This window comes from Phyllobates terribilis, unplaced genomic scaffold (genome assembly GCF_046119375.1).
Source record: "Phyllobates terribilis strain yellow unplaced genomic scaffold, ASM4611937v1 Scaffold_2__4_contigs__length_985480577, whole genome shotgun sequence".
NCBI classification, from domain to species: domain Eukaryota; kingdom Metazoa; phylum Chordata; class Amphibia; order Anura; family Dendrobatidae; genus Phyllobates; species Phyllobates terribilis.
The window spans coordinates 174,677,979-174,695,410 of record NW_027362762.1 but is presented as its reverse complement, the minus strand read 5'-3'; the positions used below and the strand labels follow the sequence as shown (position 1 = coordinate 174,695,410).

The 17,432-nt window shown below is 42.6% G+C and overlaps 1 protein-coding gene across 1 annotated transcript in view; it reads left to right on the top strand.

Annotated features, from left to right (window-relative positions):
- PIP4K2C (phosphatidylinositol-5-phosphate 4-kinase type 2 gamma) overlaps window positions 1–17,432 on the top strand; it is a 70,061-nt gene that overhangs the window by 4,972 nt on the left and 47,657 nt on the right. The window contains exons 2-3 of the mRNA XM_073663302.1: window positions 11,191–11,288; window positions 16,992–17,088. Of these exons, the coding sequence (XP_073519403.1) occupies window positions 11,191–11,288; window positions 16,992–17,088 (195 nt within the window). The remainder of the gene's footprint in view (window positions 1–11,190; window positions 11,289–16,991; window positions 17,089–17,432) is intronic.

The window sequence follows — 17,432 nt, the reverse complement described above, 5'->3', positions numbered from 1 at the left end:
GAAGTGAATATCCCCGCAGCTCATCTGAGGGCACATGGCAATGACATCATGTGCTGCTCAGATGCGGAGGTGAGCTGCTGGCAGAACAGGAGTAGCGCTGGAGTAGAGGAAAGGAGGGTGAGTAGAAGTGTTTATTTTTTTAATGTGTACAGTGATGGGGGGGGCATACATACCAGGATTGGGGATAATGGGGGGGCATGCATACTAGGATTGGGGATGTTGGGAGGGGCATGCATACCAGGATTGGGGATGATGGGGGGGGGGGGGCATGCATACCGGGATTGGGGATGATGGGGGGGGGGGGACATGCATACCGGGATTGGGGATGATGGGGGGGGGGGGACATGCATACCGGGATTGGGGATGATGGGGGGGGGGGGGACATGCATACCGGGATTGGGGATGATGGGGGGGGGGGGGACATGCATGCCGGGATTGGGGATGATGGGGGGGGGGGACATGCATACCGGGATTGGGGATGATGGGGGGGGGGGGGGACATGCATGCCGGGATTGGGGATGATGGGGGGGGGGACATGCATACCGGGATTGGGGATGATGGGGGGGGGGGGGACATGCATACCGGGATTGGGGATGATGGGGGGAGGGGCATGCATACCGGGATTGGGGATGATGGGGGGGAGGGGCATGCATACCGGGATTGGGGATGATGATAGGGGGAGGGGCATGCATACCGGGATTGGGGGGGGAGCATGCATACCGGGATTGGGGGGGGGCATGCATACCGGGATTGGGGATGATGGGGGGGGGGGGGCATGCATACCAGGATTGGGGATGATGGGTGGGGGGGGAGATGCATACCAGGAATGGGGAAATTTACCAGTAGCTGCTGCATTTTCCACCCTAGGCTTATACTCGAGTCAATAAGTTTTCCCAGTTTTTTTTTGTGATAAAATTAGGTACCTCGGCTTATACTCAGGTCAGCTTATACTCGAGTATATACGGTATTTTATAGAAAAAAAATAATTTTTGCATAGCTTTATTCTAAGAGCTATAACTTTTTTTATTTTTCCACTTATTGAGCAGTATGGCGGTTTTTGTGCTGGACAAGATGACTTTTTCAGAGATAACATTTTTACTTGCATTAGTCTTTTTGATCGCGCTTTATTGCACTTTTTATTCGGCATGATGCTAAAGCATAGTTTTTGCTTTGTTTTTTTACGGTGTTCACTGAAGGGGTTAACTAGTGGGACAGTGTTCTAGGTCTGGTCGTTCTGTATGCAGCGATACCAAATTTGTGTACTTTTTAAAAAATTTTTTTTTTTTTACTGATGGGCGCACAGAGGGAGCTCACTCCCTCTGCGATGCCCCGTGATGTTGCTGTCACTATTGACAGCAGCATCACAGGGGTTAAGCGCCTGCGATCGGTGCTGTCTCCGATCGTGGGCGTTGCTACATGGTATCATCTCTCCCATAGAGCTGACACCCGCACTTGATAACAGCGGTGCTCAGCTCCCTCAGAGCAGTATATATACGGCGTGTGTCGGCAAGGGCTTAATATATAGGTTATGTAATGAGTCTGGCGCTCACTTATGCCTAGAACTTGTCTAAATAGGCCTTTATTTGTGAGCGTGCACAGGGTACACTGCACTGCTGTTGGAGGAAACGTAGTGATACTTAATGGCGCCATAGAATGTGCAAAATTTTGTCTGGTAGTAGTGCTCTCGAGTGATTCACATAAATGTAAAGTAAGGCTTTTGGGTCATACGTTTGGAAGTACCGTACCCAATATATTGGGTTCCTGGTGGGAGACTGTTCCAAGTTCATCTGGTAGATCAGCAATTGGTATACCTGCGATTTTAATCGGGAGACAAAGAAACACGTGCACACAGAGTTGTGTTAGTCTCATTTAATGTGGCAGTGACCCATCATTTTATAGGACTTTCAGTTACCTAAAATATTGCATAAGATATTACATTATAGTTGCAATAAATCACCTGATTATTAATTAAGATATGAGGCTCTTGCTCTGTGTGCTTCGTTGCACCATGGGGTTTCCCGGCCTATGCTGCGGCTGGTTGTTGCCCGGGGGGCTCCCGACCTCTGCTGCCGCTGGTTGCTATACACAATATTGTGTAATGTGACCGTTCTAGGCAGTGAGCATATTGTATTGCTCAGGGTATGCTTCTGTCTTTTTTTTTTTTTTTTTTTTATTTCTGTTGTCTTTTATGTAGCCTTTTGTGCACCAGACTTGGCTGTGCCCCTTTTGGTTGGTATTTTTTGTTCCATTGTTGCACAGCTTTCTTTCTTCATGGTGTGTAGCCCGGCTGCAGGCCTTCTGTTACTCAAGGTGAAATGCCAGTTTCTGGGGTAATTTACATTTTTCCAGTAGCTGTTTCTCTGTTATCATTCATCCAGCAGAAATAATCACTTTGTTTTTAGTGAGGACGTAATTGGTGGGGGCAGGGGGGATACATAGCTCAAAGTCAGTGCTGCAGTTCCCTTCCTGCCATACGTTGTACACTTGTTCCTGAAGTATCTATAGTCATTTCACAAAATATTCTGGTTAGGGCAGCACAGTGATGTCACACCAAGTAGTGTTGGTTAATGCCATGCTGATGCCCATGAGGTCTTACAAACCTCATGAAAGTGTCTTAAAGGGGTAATTCCTTTCAAAGTAAATGGACCCTAAACTCTTACATACCTAAAATAGCAAACAGAGCAGGTACTCTCTCTCCCCGAGTCCAGCGCTGTCTCCCTGTGCTTGGGTTTTAGTGTTTTGGCTGCACCGGTTATGTCACTTCAACAGTGCACGTCACCATTTCAGCCAATCGCTGAACTTGGCAGCTTGCTATGTCTGTCGGCACAGCTTCTACGCTCAGTGATTGGCTGCAGCAGTTATGTAAGCATTCAATGTGACGTCACCGCTGCAAACCAAAACTCAGAAACCCGAGCAGTGTTGGGGAGCTGGTGCTGGATCTGGGGAGGGTGAGTAACTGCTTTATTTCAGGTATATAAGAGCGTTTGGAATCCAATTTCCATAAAGGGGAGTTCTCCCCCTAAAGCAATACTCCAGACACAGACTGATAAACCTGTATGGGATGTCAGTCGTCAATATGAAAGTCGTTACCATTAGGGGCACCTGTCAGTGTCGCTATTTTGGTAACTACTATACATTTTCCTCTATTATTGATATTTAGTTGGAAAATGACATGTATAATTTAATGAACTGGTGATTGAAAAATGACATGTTAGCCTCTGTTCACATTTGCATGATGGCTTATGTGTATATCTGGAGCTGCAATGCTCTGTTGTATGAGGATGACAGATGATACTTACAGTAGGGTCCATCCTCCTGCCCTTAGTTTAATGGGAAGAATCACGCTTCTTGCAACACTATTCCTCTTGTTAAATCATCAATTTTCTTTCTGTTAATTCTCTATAATCAAATAAGTACTGCAAAACATAAATAAAAAAAATAAACAAAAGTCCTTTCCACCCATCCCCAACAAACCAAAAAAAAAAAAAAGTGCTCTCATCTCGTGCACCAATGAGACAAATGTGTTTTCTGTGAGCATCATGTGCTCAGGCTTTACTACATCCTTACCAGTCAGTGTACGGTATACAAAATATTATCCTGCTCTCCAATGTTACATTTTTGGGGGTGTCAACCGCAGTCAACAATCACTGTCACTAGTGGTTAAACCCCTTTAAAACATAGTATGAAAAAAATTACTATCTTCCATAAAGAAAAAAAAACAACTTTCAAAATGAACTGATATCCACTCCTGTTTTAAATAATTGGAGTATGTCTGGTTTAATTGTTAACTATAAAACTTGAAAGTAACCAAACCTTTATATCTCATCCATTGCATAAGGGATAACCTCCTGATCGCTGGGGGATCGACTGCTGGGATCCCCACCAATCCAGAGAACTGGGGCACTGAAGAGCTCCTTGCAAGTAAAGCGTGCTGATGCTCCATTCATTCTTATGGGAACGCTGAAGACCCGCCGATCGCAGCACTCCTCTATCTCCAGCAGTGCCATAAAGAATGAATGGAGTGGCCGTGCACATGATCGACCACTGATCCATTCATAGTCCCTGTTCTCTGCTTTGATGGGGGTCCCTGCGGTCAGACAACCCTGGCATCTGGATGTTATTTCTTATGCAATAGATAAGGAATAACTTCCATACAGTCGGTCTTACCCTAAAAGATTATTTTGGGAAAGTCTTCCTGTATAACGATCATGAGCATGCAGACCTGGGTACATCAAGCGTGTCTTGGACCTCATTCCCACTTTCCTATTTGATCAGTATTTTACATCCTTTAAACCAAGAGTTCATCTGAAACACAGAAAAACTAACATGCAATACATGTATGCATCCTCCACTGAACAAAATACTGATCAAATATGTAAGTGTGAATGAGGCCTCAGTACAAACAGAACCCAACCAGGTCTGCCCTCTACATTTATGAGCCCATGCTAAATTAGTTGAGCTAAAGATAGTTTTGCAGTGTTCTGTCTGAGTTGAGCTTAGATCACTGCTTTATAAGGTTACAGTACTTTTCTGTGTGCAGTCCTGATGCCACGGTCAGGAGCACATTGTACGGGCAGGGCTGTGGAGTCTGTAAGCCAAAGTTACAACTCCTCTATATTATTTTATTTATTTTTTTTAAATTTCATAGAGGCATTAGACTAAATAACTTAGGATAATTATGCTAATACTTCTCATCTTTTCTAAACTCCTATGAAAAATGTAATACATTAAGTATACATTAATAATGGAACCTACCGAATGTATATATTTTTTTAAACCTGGAGTCGGTACACGCCAGTGTGAATCTCTGACAACACCATTTAAATGGACTGATTGCCACTGTGCACGTGCACTGGCTCCCGCCGCCACCTACCTCCTTGTGATGCAGTGCCGATGGGTTTGTTATGGTAGTTGGATGCCCGCTGAAGGCCTCCAAAGTTGCCATCTTAGTCTTCCTGTGAAGCCCAGCCATTGGGCCTCATAAGAGAACGTTATTTTCTCTATATTCTGTCAATACTGTACTCTTGCAGTGTATATAGAACGGGCGATCAACTGTCCATGAAGGGACGAAGTTAGAATCATCTACTCCTTTCCCCTTTAAAAATAAAGATGTAAAAATTCAACCCATTCGGCAGGCATTTTTTAAGTTTGAAAGTTTGTTCCAACAAAATCTAAAACAAATGATCCCATTTGGTAAATGCTATAAAGTGCAAAAGAAATTAAAACTCCAGAACTGTTTTTGATTGCCACTCCTCCATAAAAAAAAAACAACAAAAAAAGCCAATAAAAGGAACAATCAAATATTTTACATATGAAAAAACAACTTTCATACCATTAAACCCCTTAGGGTATTTTCACATTGCGTTCTGTGTCCCCGTCGGGGCATACGTCCTAAAGTTCCCAGCAAAACGGGGTTCGAACGTATGCTCTGACGGGGGTCATAGACCGCAATGGTGACTGCAGAGCGAACGTGCGCTCTGTCGTGCAGTTTTTTCGGGAGTGTACAGGAGGCGGACACTCAGACGTAGGCTGCTGCGTCTGAGTGTCACAGATCTCAAGGTATCACTTTATTTAGCTTGCTATTACCTACATTTATTTAGATCTCAAGGTATCCCTTTATTTAGCTTGCTATTACCTACATACCCAAATAAATGGTTTGGGAGGGTTGATCCTACTGACAGATTCCCTTTAAGTTCTGGAATAAACAGTTTATTAATTGCAGATCGTATAGCTTTGGATGTTGGTTTTCCCCAGAATCTACGTATCAGCTGCCTGCTTTTGATTAGAGAAAAGATTTAGAAAATCCTTGAGTCTTACAAGAGAACTTGTTTGGCGAGGTAGAAAAGCATGTATTATGCTATCTTTCTTGACAAACCTGGAAAAGCAAGGAGATCTGGCACTGCTAGATTTTGTTTATTGTCAAGCCAAATGACAATACACATATACTTGAAGGAATTAATGATAAGATGTGAGTGTTTTCCTTTTAGTAGTTGACATGAACACCGCCCATTTGCTGCACCCGTCACTCCGATATGACCGCAAGGAGGGACTCTGCTTCTCACACTCACTCATCCATTCACCTATCACAACAGGCTGACAGTGCGCTAAGTGCACCCCACAACCAGTTCACACATCCACACTCCTTGTGCTACTAACTATTTTGATATGCCAGCAAGACGCCTACATTGGGGGACACACTAGTACACATGGAGACCCATCTTTTCCAAATACCTGATAGTTTTCTTGCATTCAGGCATACACCGGTTAATACAACCAAACTATACTTTTCCTCTTAATAGACTATGGGTACATTTAGAGCTGCCAGGAACAAACTTATTAAAGGGGCACTCTGTGTGACTGCAGACTTATGAATCCCCCCAGCGCACGGACTGTGCGCTCTGGGGATTCGCCGGTTTCTGATTCGGGATCAGCGGGTATATACGAGTTATACATACCCCCCGGCCAGTGGGCGCGGCCTCGCTTTGATACGCATGTATTGAGCGCCCTTTAGTCTGTCTCACCCACTGGATGGCTGTGTCACTAGAAAGGTCGTGGCCTCACTCAATGCAAGTGTATGGAGCAAGGCCGCACCCACTGGCCGGGAGTATGTATAACGCATGCATATTCTCTGGTCCTGGGTCAGAAACCTGTGAATCCCCACAGTGTGTGCGCTGGGGGGATTCATAAGTCTGCAGTCACACAGACTGTATTAAACTGTATTAAAATAAAAGGGGTTAAATACAAAAATTGCTTAAGAATTCAATCTGTAAGACTTTTTGGCAGAGGAGAGACACTGGCAATTTGGACAGATCAACAATACTTCTTGTTCTCCAGAGTATGGCAATGAGTTGTTTTTTTTTGTTTTTTTTTGGGTGAGCTCTTATAAAGGGTCTCAAACTCACCCCTCATCCTGGTCAGGTGAGAGGAGTATGGTTAATTGTATGCATAGAAAGATGGAAGCAGAACCTAAATCTAACTGGTAATTTTTTCCCACAGGAACCTCCTAGTGGAATAATATGACAGCCATATTCCTGAGCACACTATAACCATACCAGACACACCCAACATGACTATGATATATCCAGAATTCAAGTTGATTTTACATTTCTGTGGTTTTCCAGGGCCGAAAATCCTGGCACTTGAACCCACGAAAGCGATAATATCCCGTCATCACAGAAATATCCGTGGATTGTGTTGATATTGCATTACTTAGCAATATATTATTCAACAATTCAAAGAATGAGGGCCCTGCTTGCAAGCTTACAATCTATGAGGAAATCGGGATGACAGAAAAGATAACAAAAAGTGGTTGTATTGTATGGTCCAGCCATTAGTATAATAAATGGGGGTATTCACGTATTGCTTCATGAACCGGCCATCAGCTAGTATATAAGTTCAGAAACGGTGCTACGGAGTGCATGGATGATGTGAGAACACCTGAAAGGAGGGTCCAGATTGTGAGGAAAAGTTAGGATGGGAGAACAGGGAATAGTTATATTAGTGAGGTGATGTGATGGGCCAGTCTGAAGAAAATTGTTCTTGGAGCACGTTTAAAATTGCTGTAAAAGCACAGTTTTAAGTGGAGGAATTAACCAGATTGTCTGGGGTAGTGCATTCCAGAGAACTGTTGCAGCATGAGAGAAGTCTTGGAGAAAAGTATGTGAGTCTGCCTAATCTTCACCTTTTGAGGTAGCACCTCTTTATAACGAAGTACACAGTAAAAGTTTGCTCTTACAAGAGCAATCAGTTAGTAGCTAATTAATTTATCTACACACAGCGGAGGATACTTCAGTTATTTTTAAATTTAGATTTATCTAATCCATGACACCATTTATAATTATTCTTGAATTTTTAGAATCTGGACAATGGGGAGGAACAAATACATAAAATAAAAATAACCCAATGGTTATGCAAATAGTTCTCATTTGGAATAAAATGGGATACATGGTTCTGAAAGATACACCACTTGTTATAAAACTGAAACATAAGTGACATGAATAAATTGGAATGGGGTAATTATTTGCATAGACCTTATTTAGGATATACCAATTGGTGGGTCACTTAAATGGGTATGAATGGGCTACAATTTATGAATGAACTAGCATGCTATCTATCAACAAAACATAAAGGATTACACAATTTTGTGTCATTAGTAGGTTGACGCTCCTAAATTTCTTTTTCCTCTAGCAAAATGGCGCTTGCCGATAGATACTACTGCGCGCTAGTGGCGCCATGTTGATGGAGGAAAAGATTTGCCTGCAGCAATATGGCCTGCGCTTGTGCTGTAGCATTTCTCGGTTGCTGAGAGATGCTACTGCCGGGGCGGCGGGGGCCATTTTGGGACATGTAAATTTTACTTTGGCACAGAAATTACACAGGCAGTATGCATAATAGAAGGCAGTCACTGAAAGCACAGTGACTTGTCAGAAGGCAGAGATATGAATACATAATTAGAGCACCAGCTACAGTCCCTCCCCAAAGGCCGCCCCTGAAGCACAAGCATATCATTACGGAAGAAATGAAAATAAAGGTTATAAAAACCACTGGACAGATTTCATCAACAAAGGTATCATTTTACTCAGTGTAATGGCGCCCACCTGACAGTGAATGTGGTTTACTAAGCACAATCCTGCTGACAGGTGCGTTTTAAGTGAAAAAAATAATTAACAATATGAACAAGTTTGACCTCTGTAATCCTACTGACCTGTAAACTCATATTTGCGGGTCATTTTCACAATGCACACCATAAAAACCAAACCTCCCCTCCAAAAAAATGTCAGATTTGGATTTTTTCTTTTACTGCTCATGGAATTTTTTCCTGTATTCTCTACATTACTTTATATGATAGATTGAAATCTGTCATTCAAAACTACAGCTGGTCCCACAAAAATCAGTTTTTGATTCTGCTATTTTTATCAAATGAATATCATTGGTGAGCTGATCATCATGTGTTTACCAGGCAGTGCTAGATGGCTAGTTGCAGATGTGCTGGTGGGAGATGACCTATACACTTTACCAGCACAGTACCCAAGTAGGTGACCAACATGATCACATAAGAGCCTGGTAAACCTGCCAGTCAGTCTGCTACTAGGTAAATATCCGACCTCATGTAGGTGCTGCCAGGCTAGCCTGACACTCTGGTAGATTATGCATGGTGTTGTGTTAGACTCTTTAAAAGGAAATCTTTCACCAAGATTTTGCTACTCCCATCTAAGTGCAGCATGATATAGGGGCAGAGATCTGATTCCAGTGATGTCACTTACTGGGCTATTTGCTGCAGCTTTGATAAAATTCCTGTTTTATCTGCTGCATATCTAGCAGTTTTATAATGCTGAACTTTGTATAACCCCGCCCACACCACTGATTGGCAGCTTTCTGTGTACACTGCATAATCAGAAAGCTGTCAATGAGTGGTGGGGTGGGGTTATACAGAGCTCATGAATATGGAGGACTACCTGGCAGCAGGTTTACTCATCCTCTAGTGATTATCTGCTGATTTAAAACTGATTTTTTTTTTATCAAATAGTGCAGCAAGTAGCCAGTACTTGACACATCGCTGGAATCAGGTTCTCTGTCCCTACATAATGCTGCTCTTTCTCAGATTAGGTGGCAAAATCTTGGTGACAGACTGCCTTTCATGGAGTACGCATAATTACAACAGGGAATTCCGATTCTCCTTATAGTTTCCGTTTGATCCTTGGCTGGTTGTGTGTTGCCCCTGCCAGCTGCTCAAACAACTGTTTTGTTTAACTTGATGTCTGTAATTGTGGTTTATTTTGTTAGTCATGCAAATAATTCCTTTTTGTGCCAGTCATTATCACCTTCCGTCTAAGCATTTAATAGTTTGTTGGCAGTTGAACATGTACTTATCATCTGTACGTCACTGCCCAGGGAACAGAGATCTCTTAGCAGATAATATGAAGAATTGTTATGGGTATGACCTTGTGGAAAATTGTCCACATTTACTGTATATGGCTGCATGAAGCGAAATGTGAGTTCTAAGCTGAAACCTCACCAATTCCTGGACGAGTCCCAGGAATCATTTTGCCAACGTACCTAAAAAGAGCGGCTGGTGTGTAACTTTAGGGAGTTGTTTCACTTGGCTGTTCTTATCTTTCCTAACTCGGTGTAACTTCCTTCTACCTCCTACATATCTCATTCCTTAGCATGCCATTATTGTATCCACCCAAACACTAACGTTTTTAACAGTTTAAGGCCACGTTCAGTATTTTGCATCAGTATGTGTAAGCCAAAATCAGGTGAGGAACAATCAGAGAAAAAGTATAATAGAAACACGTCACCACTTCTGTATTTATCACCCACTCCTGGTTTTAGCTTACAAATACTGATGTATAATACTGAACCTGTGCGCATGGTCTAAAGGTGCGTCCAAGGGAATTCTTTTCCGTTTTTGTTTCTCTTTAATGCGTTTAACTACTTTTAAATAAGAAAGAAAATTCTACTTTCCCCTCCACAAACCTTCTTGCCGTGACCAATGATTTGCATAGAAAATGCCCCAAGGAGATTTAGGAGGAGAAAAAAATATATATATTCTATTGATTCACATCTAAAGAGTCTTTCACCTAAAAAATATTATTCAAACTAGGTGTCCACTATTTGACAATGCGGTTTCCTTAGTGTTTTTGAGGTGACAGACTCCCTTTAAAGGGGTTATCTGGGACTGTTATATTTTATCATGGGGCTAAGGACTGACAGGCAAGCAACAGCTAACTATCTGTCTGTTCTGCCCGACTCCGGCTAAGAGCGATCATTGACCACTGCTGCCGACAATTCTACTGCTTCAGAACAGAGCAGCTCTTCCTCTTCCACTCTGCTCTGTCGACGGGGCGTGACTGCCAACTTCATGCTGATTGACAGCCGACTTTCCTCCTGTCAGTCAGTGTGACATCGGCAGTCACGCCCTACAGCAGAGCGGAAGAGAAGCGGCTGCACTGTTGACGTGACGGCAATGAAAGCCGCAGAATCGTTTGTACTTAGGAGTGGTTTGTGACTGCTGTGAACCGGCAGAGATCGTGCTGGGTACCTGCCTGTAAGTTTTTGGGCCCATAACAGAACAGTAAAATAGTCCTGGATAACTCCTTTAATCAAATAAAAATTGATAACATAAGCTATTCCCTTTAAGACATTTAATTTATGCTGATATGTTCGTTGTGTTTTTGTTTTTTTTAGGTCAATGAGCTCAATCAAGTTCCTGTTCCGGTGATGCTTTTACCAGATGATTTTAAGGCTAACTCTAAAATTAAGGTCACTAATCACCTCTTTAACAGGTTGGTTGTCACATAGTTAGCAGGATACTATTTGTTTCTTTATCTTTGCTGTAGGGCAATCACCAGAAGTGTTGTCATATTTATCATCTAATGGGAGTGGATCCTGGATTGCCGAGGTTTGCGCTGCCAAATCTAACAGCTGCTATGCCCGTTCAACCAGTACTAATATGTTGGGAAGAAAAACATTTTTTCAAGCATGGCTATTATTTCTAGGTGTGCAAACATATATCTTTTTTTTTTTTTTTTCTCCAGTAACATTGAATCTTCTTGATACAGCCTTAGAGACTGTCCAGGTCATAAAAATGTAATAAAGGCAGGAAATGTTATAAAATAAACAACCTTATATTGATCTCCCCCCACCCCCCATACACACCAATTCAAAGTTCCCAGCTGTTTTGGTTTTTTTTCTCTTGCAGTGATAATGTGCTGAACATGCCCACAAGACCGCTGCAGCCAATCACTGGCCTCCGTGGTCTCTTCATTCCTTCCTCTTAAAGGGGCTTTTTGGTTGATTGAACATATATTTATTTATGGGCTCTTTCTTCATTTCGTTATAGGTCTGGTTAAATGGAACATCCTTCCATTCTGAAAACATAAGGAGACCCAAATAATCCCCATAATGAGTAAATGCAGTATCTCTGCTTCTCCCTCTATCACTTATGCTACACTTTTGTTTTCTTCGTCTGTTCTTCTAAGTGGAGCAGGCAATGGGAATGTCCAAATGAAAGTTTGAACGTGGCCTAAAAGAATTCCTAGATAAATGCCCCTTGTTGAGGACCCTCATCTATTGACCAGAGCCAAGATTGTCTACATAGCCAGCTAATGTAAATTGTGTAGCGTCTTGTCTCTCCTGTGGTGCAGATTGGCCAAAGCAAACAACTCCCTTTTGCTCTGTGGGAGTTATGAGCTCACTATGACTGTGTATTACGTGGTCAACCAATTGTTTGTATGGATCCCAGTAGACTCTAGGTTTAGAGGGCAATAGACATGTTTCTTTAACTACAGAGTTAAGCCCCCGTCACACTAAGCGAGATCGATGCTGAGTCACAAGTTTTGTGACGCAACAGCGACCTCAGTAGCGATATCGCTACGTTTGACACTTAGCAGCGACCAGGCACCTGCTGTGAGATCGCTGGTCGTGTCGGAATGGTCTGGACATTTCTTTGATCGTTGAGGCCCCGCTGGGTAGCATGCATCGGTGCGTTTGACACCTTACCAACGACCTTGTTGACGACTCAGACACAAAACTTGTGACTCAGCAGCGATCTCGCTTGGTGTGACGGGGGCTTAAGTAAGGACATATACAGATAATATAAACAATACAATGAATCACATATCAACAGTTACAGGAGGGTTGAGGGCCCTGCTCGCAAACTTAGTCTATATGAGAAAGGGGGGACACAATAGGTAGAACATGGTCATCAGCCAGTATCTAAGAGCAATTACCGTGTGGTATTTGGTGCATGGAGGATGTGGAGACAGATGAATATGCAGAGGCAGATTAAGATTAATATTTAGGAGGGGACAGGGGAGAGTTAGGTTGGTGAGTTGAGGTGATAGGCTGTGTGTTTAAAGACATGGGGGCTAGACATTAGTCGGATGGTTTGGGGCAGTGCATTCCAAAAAACTGGGGCAGCACGAGAGAGGTCTTGGAGACGAAGGTGTGAGGTTTGGCTTAAGGAGGGTGTTTGTTTGAGATCAGTTGCAGAACAGAGGGCACAGGAGGGGCAATAGATAGAAATGAGGGATGAGATATAGGGCGGTGCAGAACTGTGGAGAGCTTTGTGGGTGAGAGAGATGAATTTGTATTGTATTCTGTAGTGAATGGGTAACCAGTGCAATGACTGGAACAGGGTAGAGGCGTCGGTGAAGGGCCTGATAGAAATACGATCCTGGCTGCTGCATTCAGAATGGATTGGAGAGGAGAGAGTTTGTTTAGAGGGAGACCGATTAGAAGAGCGTTGCAGTAGTCCAGACGAGAGTGAATAAGAGTAACAGTAAGAGTTTTTGCAGTATCAAACGTGAGAAAAGGCCGGATTCTGGAGATGTTTTTAAGGTGCAGGTGACATGAGTGAGTGATTGAATATGGGGAATAAGGAAAGTTGTGTGTCAGATATGACTCCAAGACAGCAAGCTTGCTGCCTGCTTGGGAGTTATGGTGGCGCCACCCAAGGAAATTGACAAGTCAGGTATAAGTAGGTTAGTAGAGGGAGGAAAAATAAGGAGTTCAGTTTTGGAGAGATTTGGTTTCAGATAGAGGGAGGACATGATGTTAGAGACAGCGGACAGACAGTCACTGGTATTTTGTATTAGAGTGGGGGTGATGTCAGGTGAAGAGGTGTATAGTTGGGTGTCATCAGCGTAGAGATGATACTAGAAACCAAATCTGCTGATGGTTTCTCCAATAGCGGTAGTATACAAGGAGAAGAGGAGGGGACCAAGGACTGATCCTTGTGGAACCCCGATGGTAAGGGGAAGATTAGAGGAAGAAGAGCCGGCAAAAGATACCATGAAGGAGCGGTCAGAGAGATAGGAGGAGAACCAGGAGAGCGATGTCCTTGAGGCCTATAGAGCGGAGCATAGTGAGGAGGAGCTGGTGATCCACAGTGTCAAAAGCGGCAAAGCGATCCAGGAGAAACAGCAGGGAGTAGTGATCATTAGATTTAGCTGTTAGTAGATCATTAGAGACTTTAGTGAGGGCAGTTTCAGTAGAGTGTGAAGAGCGGAAACCAGATTGTAAAGAGTCGAGAAGAGAGTTATCTGAGAGATAGCGGATTAGACTGGAATGGACCAGGCGTTCCAGGAGTTTAGAGATGAAGGAAAGATTAGAGACCAGTCTGTAGTTAGCAGTGCAGTTCTGGTCAAGGGATGGCTTTTTAAGTAAAGGGTTTATGATGGCATGTTTAAATGAAGAGGGAAAGGTACCCAAAGAAAGAGAGAGGTTAAATATTTTAATTAGGTGGGTAGTGACAGCTGGGGAAAGGGACTGACCAGTACTTTTGACCAGTACTGTATATGCATGTTGTATGTTTATTGCGGTACGTATTTTTTGCTTGTGCAGACAGTGCATATACACAGCACTACAGAAACGTTTTAGGCTGTTGTGGAAAATATGCTGCAAAGTAAGAATGCGCTAAAAAATAATGTTAATAGTTTTATATTTTGTTGATTGGATTTTGTTCATTCACTTTAGTTTTATCAATCACTTTTTGGGGTGACTTCCCTTTGCCTTCAAAACGGCATCAATACCTCTAGGGACATTTGCACAAAGGTTGTGAAAGAACTCTGCAGAGTGGGTGTTCCAAACATCCTTGGACAATTGTTTGAGAAGCCAAAATGGGAAATATTTTGCTGTAACAAAAGGCATTTTGTTTTCTGACTGGCTGGAGAGCGGTACAATAATGAGTGTCTGTAGGCAACAATGAAGCAAGATGGAAGTTCCTTGCAAGTTTGGGCTGTATTTTGGCAAATGGAGTTGTGGATTTGGTCAGGATCAATGGTGTCCTCAATGCTGAGAAATACAGGCAAATCAGTCATGCAATACCATCACGCCGCCGTCTGGCTCCAAAGTTATTCTGCAGCAGGACCACAACCCCAAACATAACAGCCAATGCATTAAACGGGTTATTCTGGCTTGGGTTGAAAGTCTGAAGTCACACTGTGACCAAAAGACTTCTGAATCTTTATAACATGTGCACTGCTGTCTGTCAGGATTCTCCAGTGTTGCCGATAAAAGCTGGTCGTCACGTGACTACAAGTATGCAATATGCATACATGTGGTCACATCCTGACTAGACATGCTCAGTATCGCGCGATACAAGTTAGGGTGGCCGAGCACTTCTAGTCTGAATGTGGCTGGAAATATGGAAATTACATACTTCTGGTCACGTGACCAGCCGCTTTCACCAGCAACACAGAAGAATTCTTACTGCGTGCAGTTTGCACTCGAAGAATTCAGAAGTCTGCCGTCTTAATCAAAAGACCGGACAACCCCCTTTAAGAATTGTCTTTTAGCATAAAAGTGATGATATGGCCCTCAGAGTCCTGATCTCAACATCATTAAGTCTGTTCCTGGATTACATGAAGAGACAGGCTTGTGCAAATCCATCTATCTCCACAGAAGTTCTCCAAGATGTTTGGAACAATCTCCCTGCTGAGTTACTTCAAAAACTGTTTGCAAGTGTACCTAGAAGAATTAATGCCTTTTTTAAAGGCAAAGGGTGGTCACACCAAATTTTGATTTGATTTTAGGTCTCTGTTTTGTTAATTCACTTAATTTTATTTTGTTAATTGATAAAAATAAACTAACACGTCTATTTTTTTTTTTTTAAAACATTCTTACATTGCGTCATTTTTCTCCCCACATCTAAGATTTTCTGGCAAGTACTGATTGTGTACTGCATGTGACAGCAATCTTTTTCATGTCTGACCTATGGGGTAGCGTGGCAAGAAGGAATCCTTTCCTTACAAATAAAAACATCCTAGCCGAGCTGTGTTTTGAGACAACCTAGGTTGTCTGCGAAAAATGTGGGAAAACATGTTCTGGTCTGATGAGACCAAGGTGGAACTCTTTGTCCATAATTCCAAAAGGAATGTTTGGTGCAAAGACAACACTGCGTATCACCAGACGAATACCATACCCACAGAGAATCATGGTGGAAGCAGCATTATTTATTGGGTCTGTTTTTTGGCTGCTGGAACTGGACTTTGCTGAAAAGTTGAAGATGAAAAGGAATTTCACCTTTCAGCATGCAACAACCCTAAGCATACCTTCAAATCGGCAAAGGAATGGGTTCAGCAGAAAAGATCAGTTTTGGAATGGCCCAGACCTGAATCCAATTGAAAATCTGTGGGTTGACCTCAAGAGGGCACTGTACACAAGAGACGCCCTTGAAATCTGACAGATTTATGGCGTTGCTGCAAAGAGTGGGTTTTAAAACAGTAAAAATCGGCTAACTGAGATCATGTGGATATTTAGAAGCCTAAACAGAGAATGTGGAGAACCTCTTTAAAATCCGCATTGGTCAATTTCCACTTTTTTTTTTGTTCCACAGCGTGTGGATGAAATTGGTAAAATTTCATCAACTTTGCTACTGTAATACACTGTCCACATGTCATCATATCCTTGTACTGACAGTCAATAAAGCATTGGATTATTTCACAGTAAAGGGGCTTTCATCCTGCACTCTGGCACCCATTCACTGGTCCCGTCTGGGCTTGTGTCCGAAGCCCCCCGCAAAATGTGATTCGGGTGTATGCTCCAACGGGGCCATAGACTATAATTGTGCCTGCAGATCAAACGTGCGCTCTATCGTGCATCATTTTAGGGCGTGTGTCTACTACATCTGAGTGTCTGCCTCCAGTAGGTGTATACGCCCGAAAATGATGCTCGACAGAGCACCCGTTTGCTCTGCCGGCACCACTATAGTCTATGGCCCCGTCGGCGAATAAGCCCATATCCTGATTTACCGGGAGTTCAAAAGTAAATCCCGACTGGACCAACAAACTGGTGCCAGAACGCAGTTTGAAATTAGCATTTGTCATTGTATCCAATTCTGCAAACCTTCTATACATATTCTCAACTTCTTTTAGCTACCTGTTTTTACAGATATGGGCACTTTAGTTGCGATTATTTACTCTTTTTGTTTTTTCTATAACAGAAACTCAAAATTCCTTATTTTTTTTTCCATTTATATATTTTAGGGAGAATTTACCCAGTCACTTTAAGTTTAAAGAGTACTGCCCGCAAGTTTTCCGAAATCTCCGTGAGCGTTTTGTAATAGATGACACTGATTATCAGGTAAGCTGACAAAATGAACACATAAGTATAAAACTATGGAATTTGTTAGACACTTTTTTTTTTCCTTGCAAAATGCGTTTGCAGCAAAACAAATTATGAATATTCCTGCTATGTTTGTAACTCAGGGAATCGCTGGTAAATTACCTATTTTATGGGGTTAACCAGCTTGCAGCATTTCTCCAACCCCATCTGCCCCTCCTTTAAAAAAAAAAAATAAACTAAAAAAAGCAAAACCCCCTACTTGCCTGTTCTTCTTTTTTTTTCTTTTTTGTTCCTGACGGTCCTCCTAGTGTTTACAAGTGATCAGTACATGTTTGCTGTGAACAAACAATGGCTGCAATAAT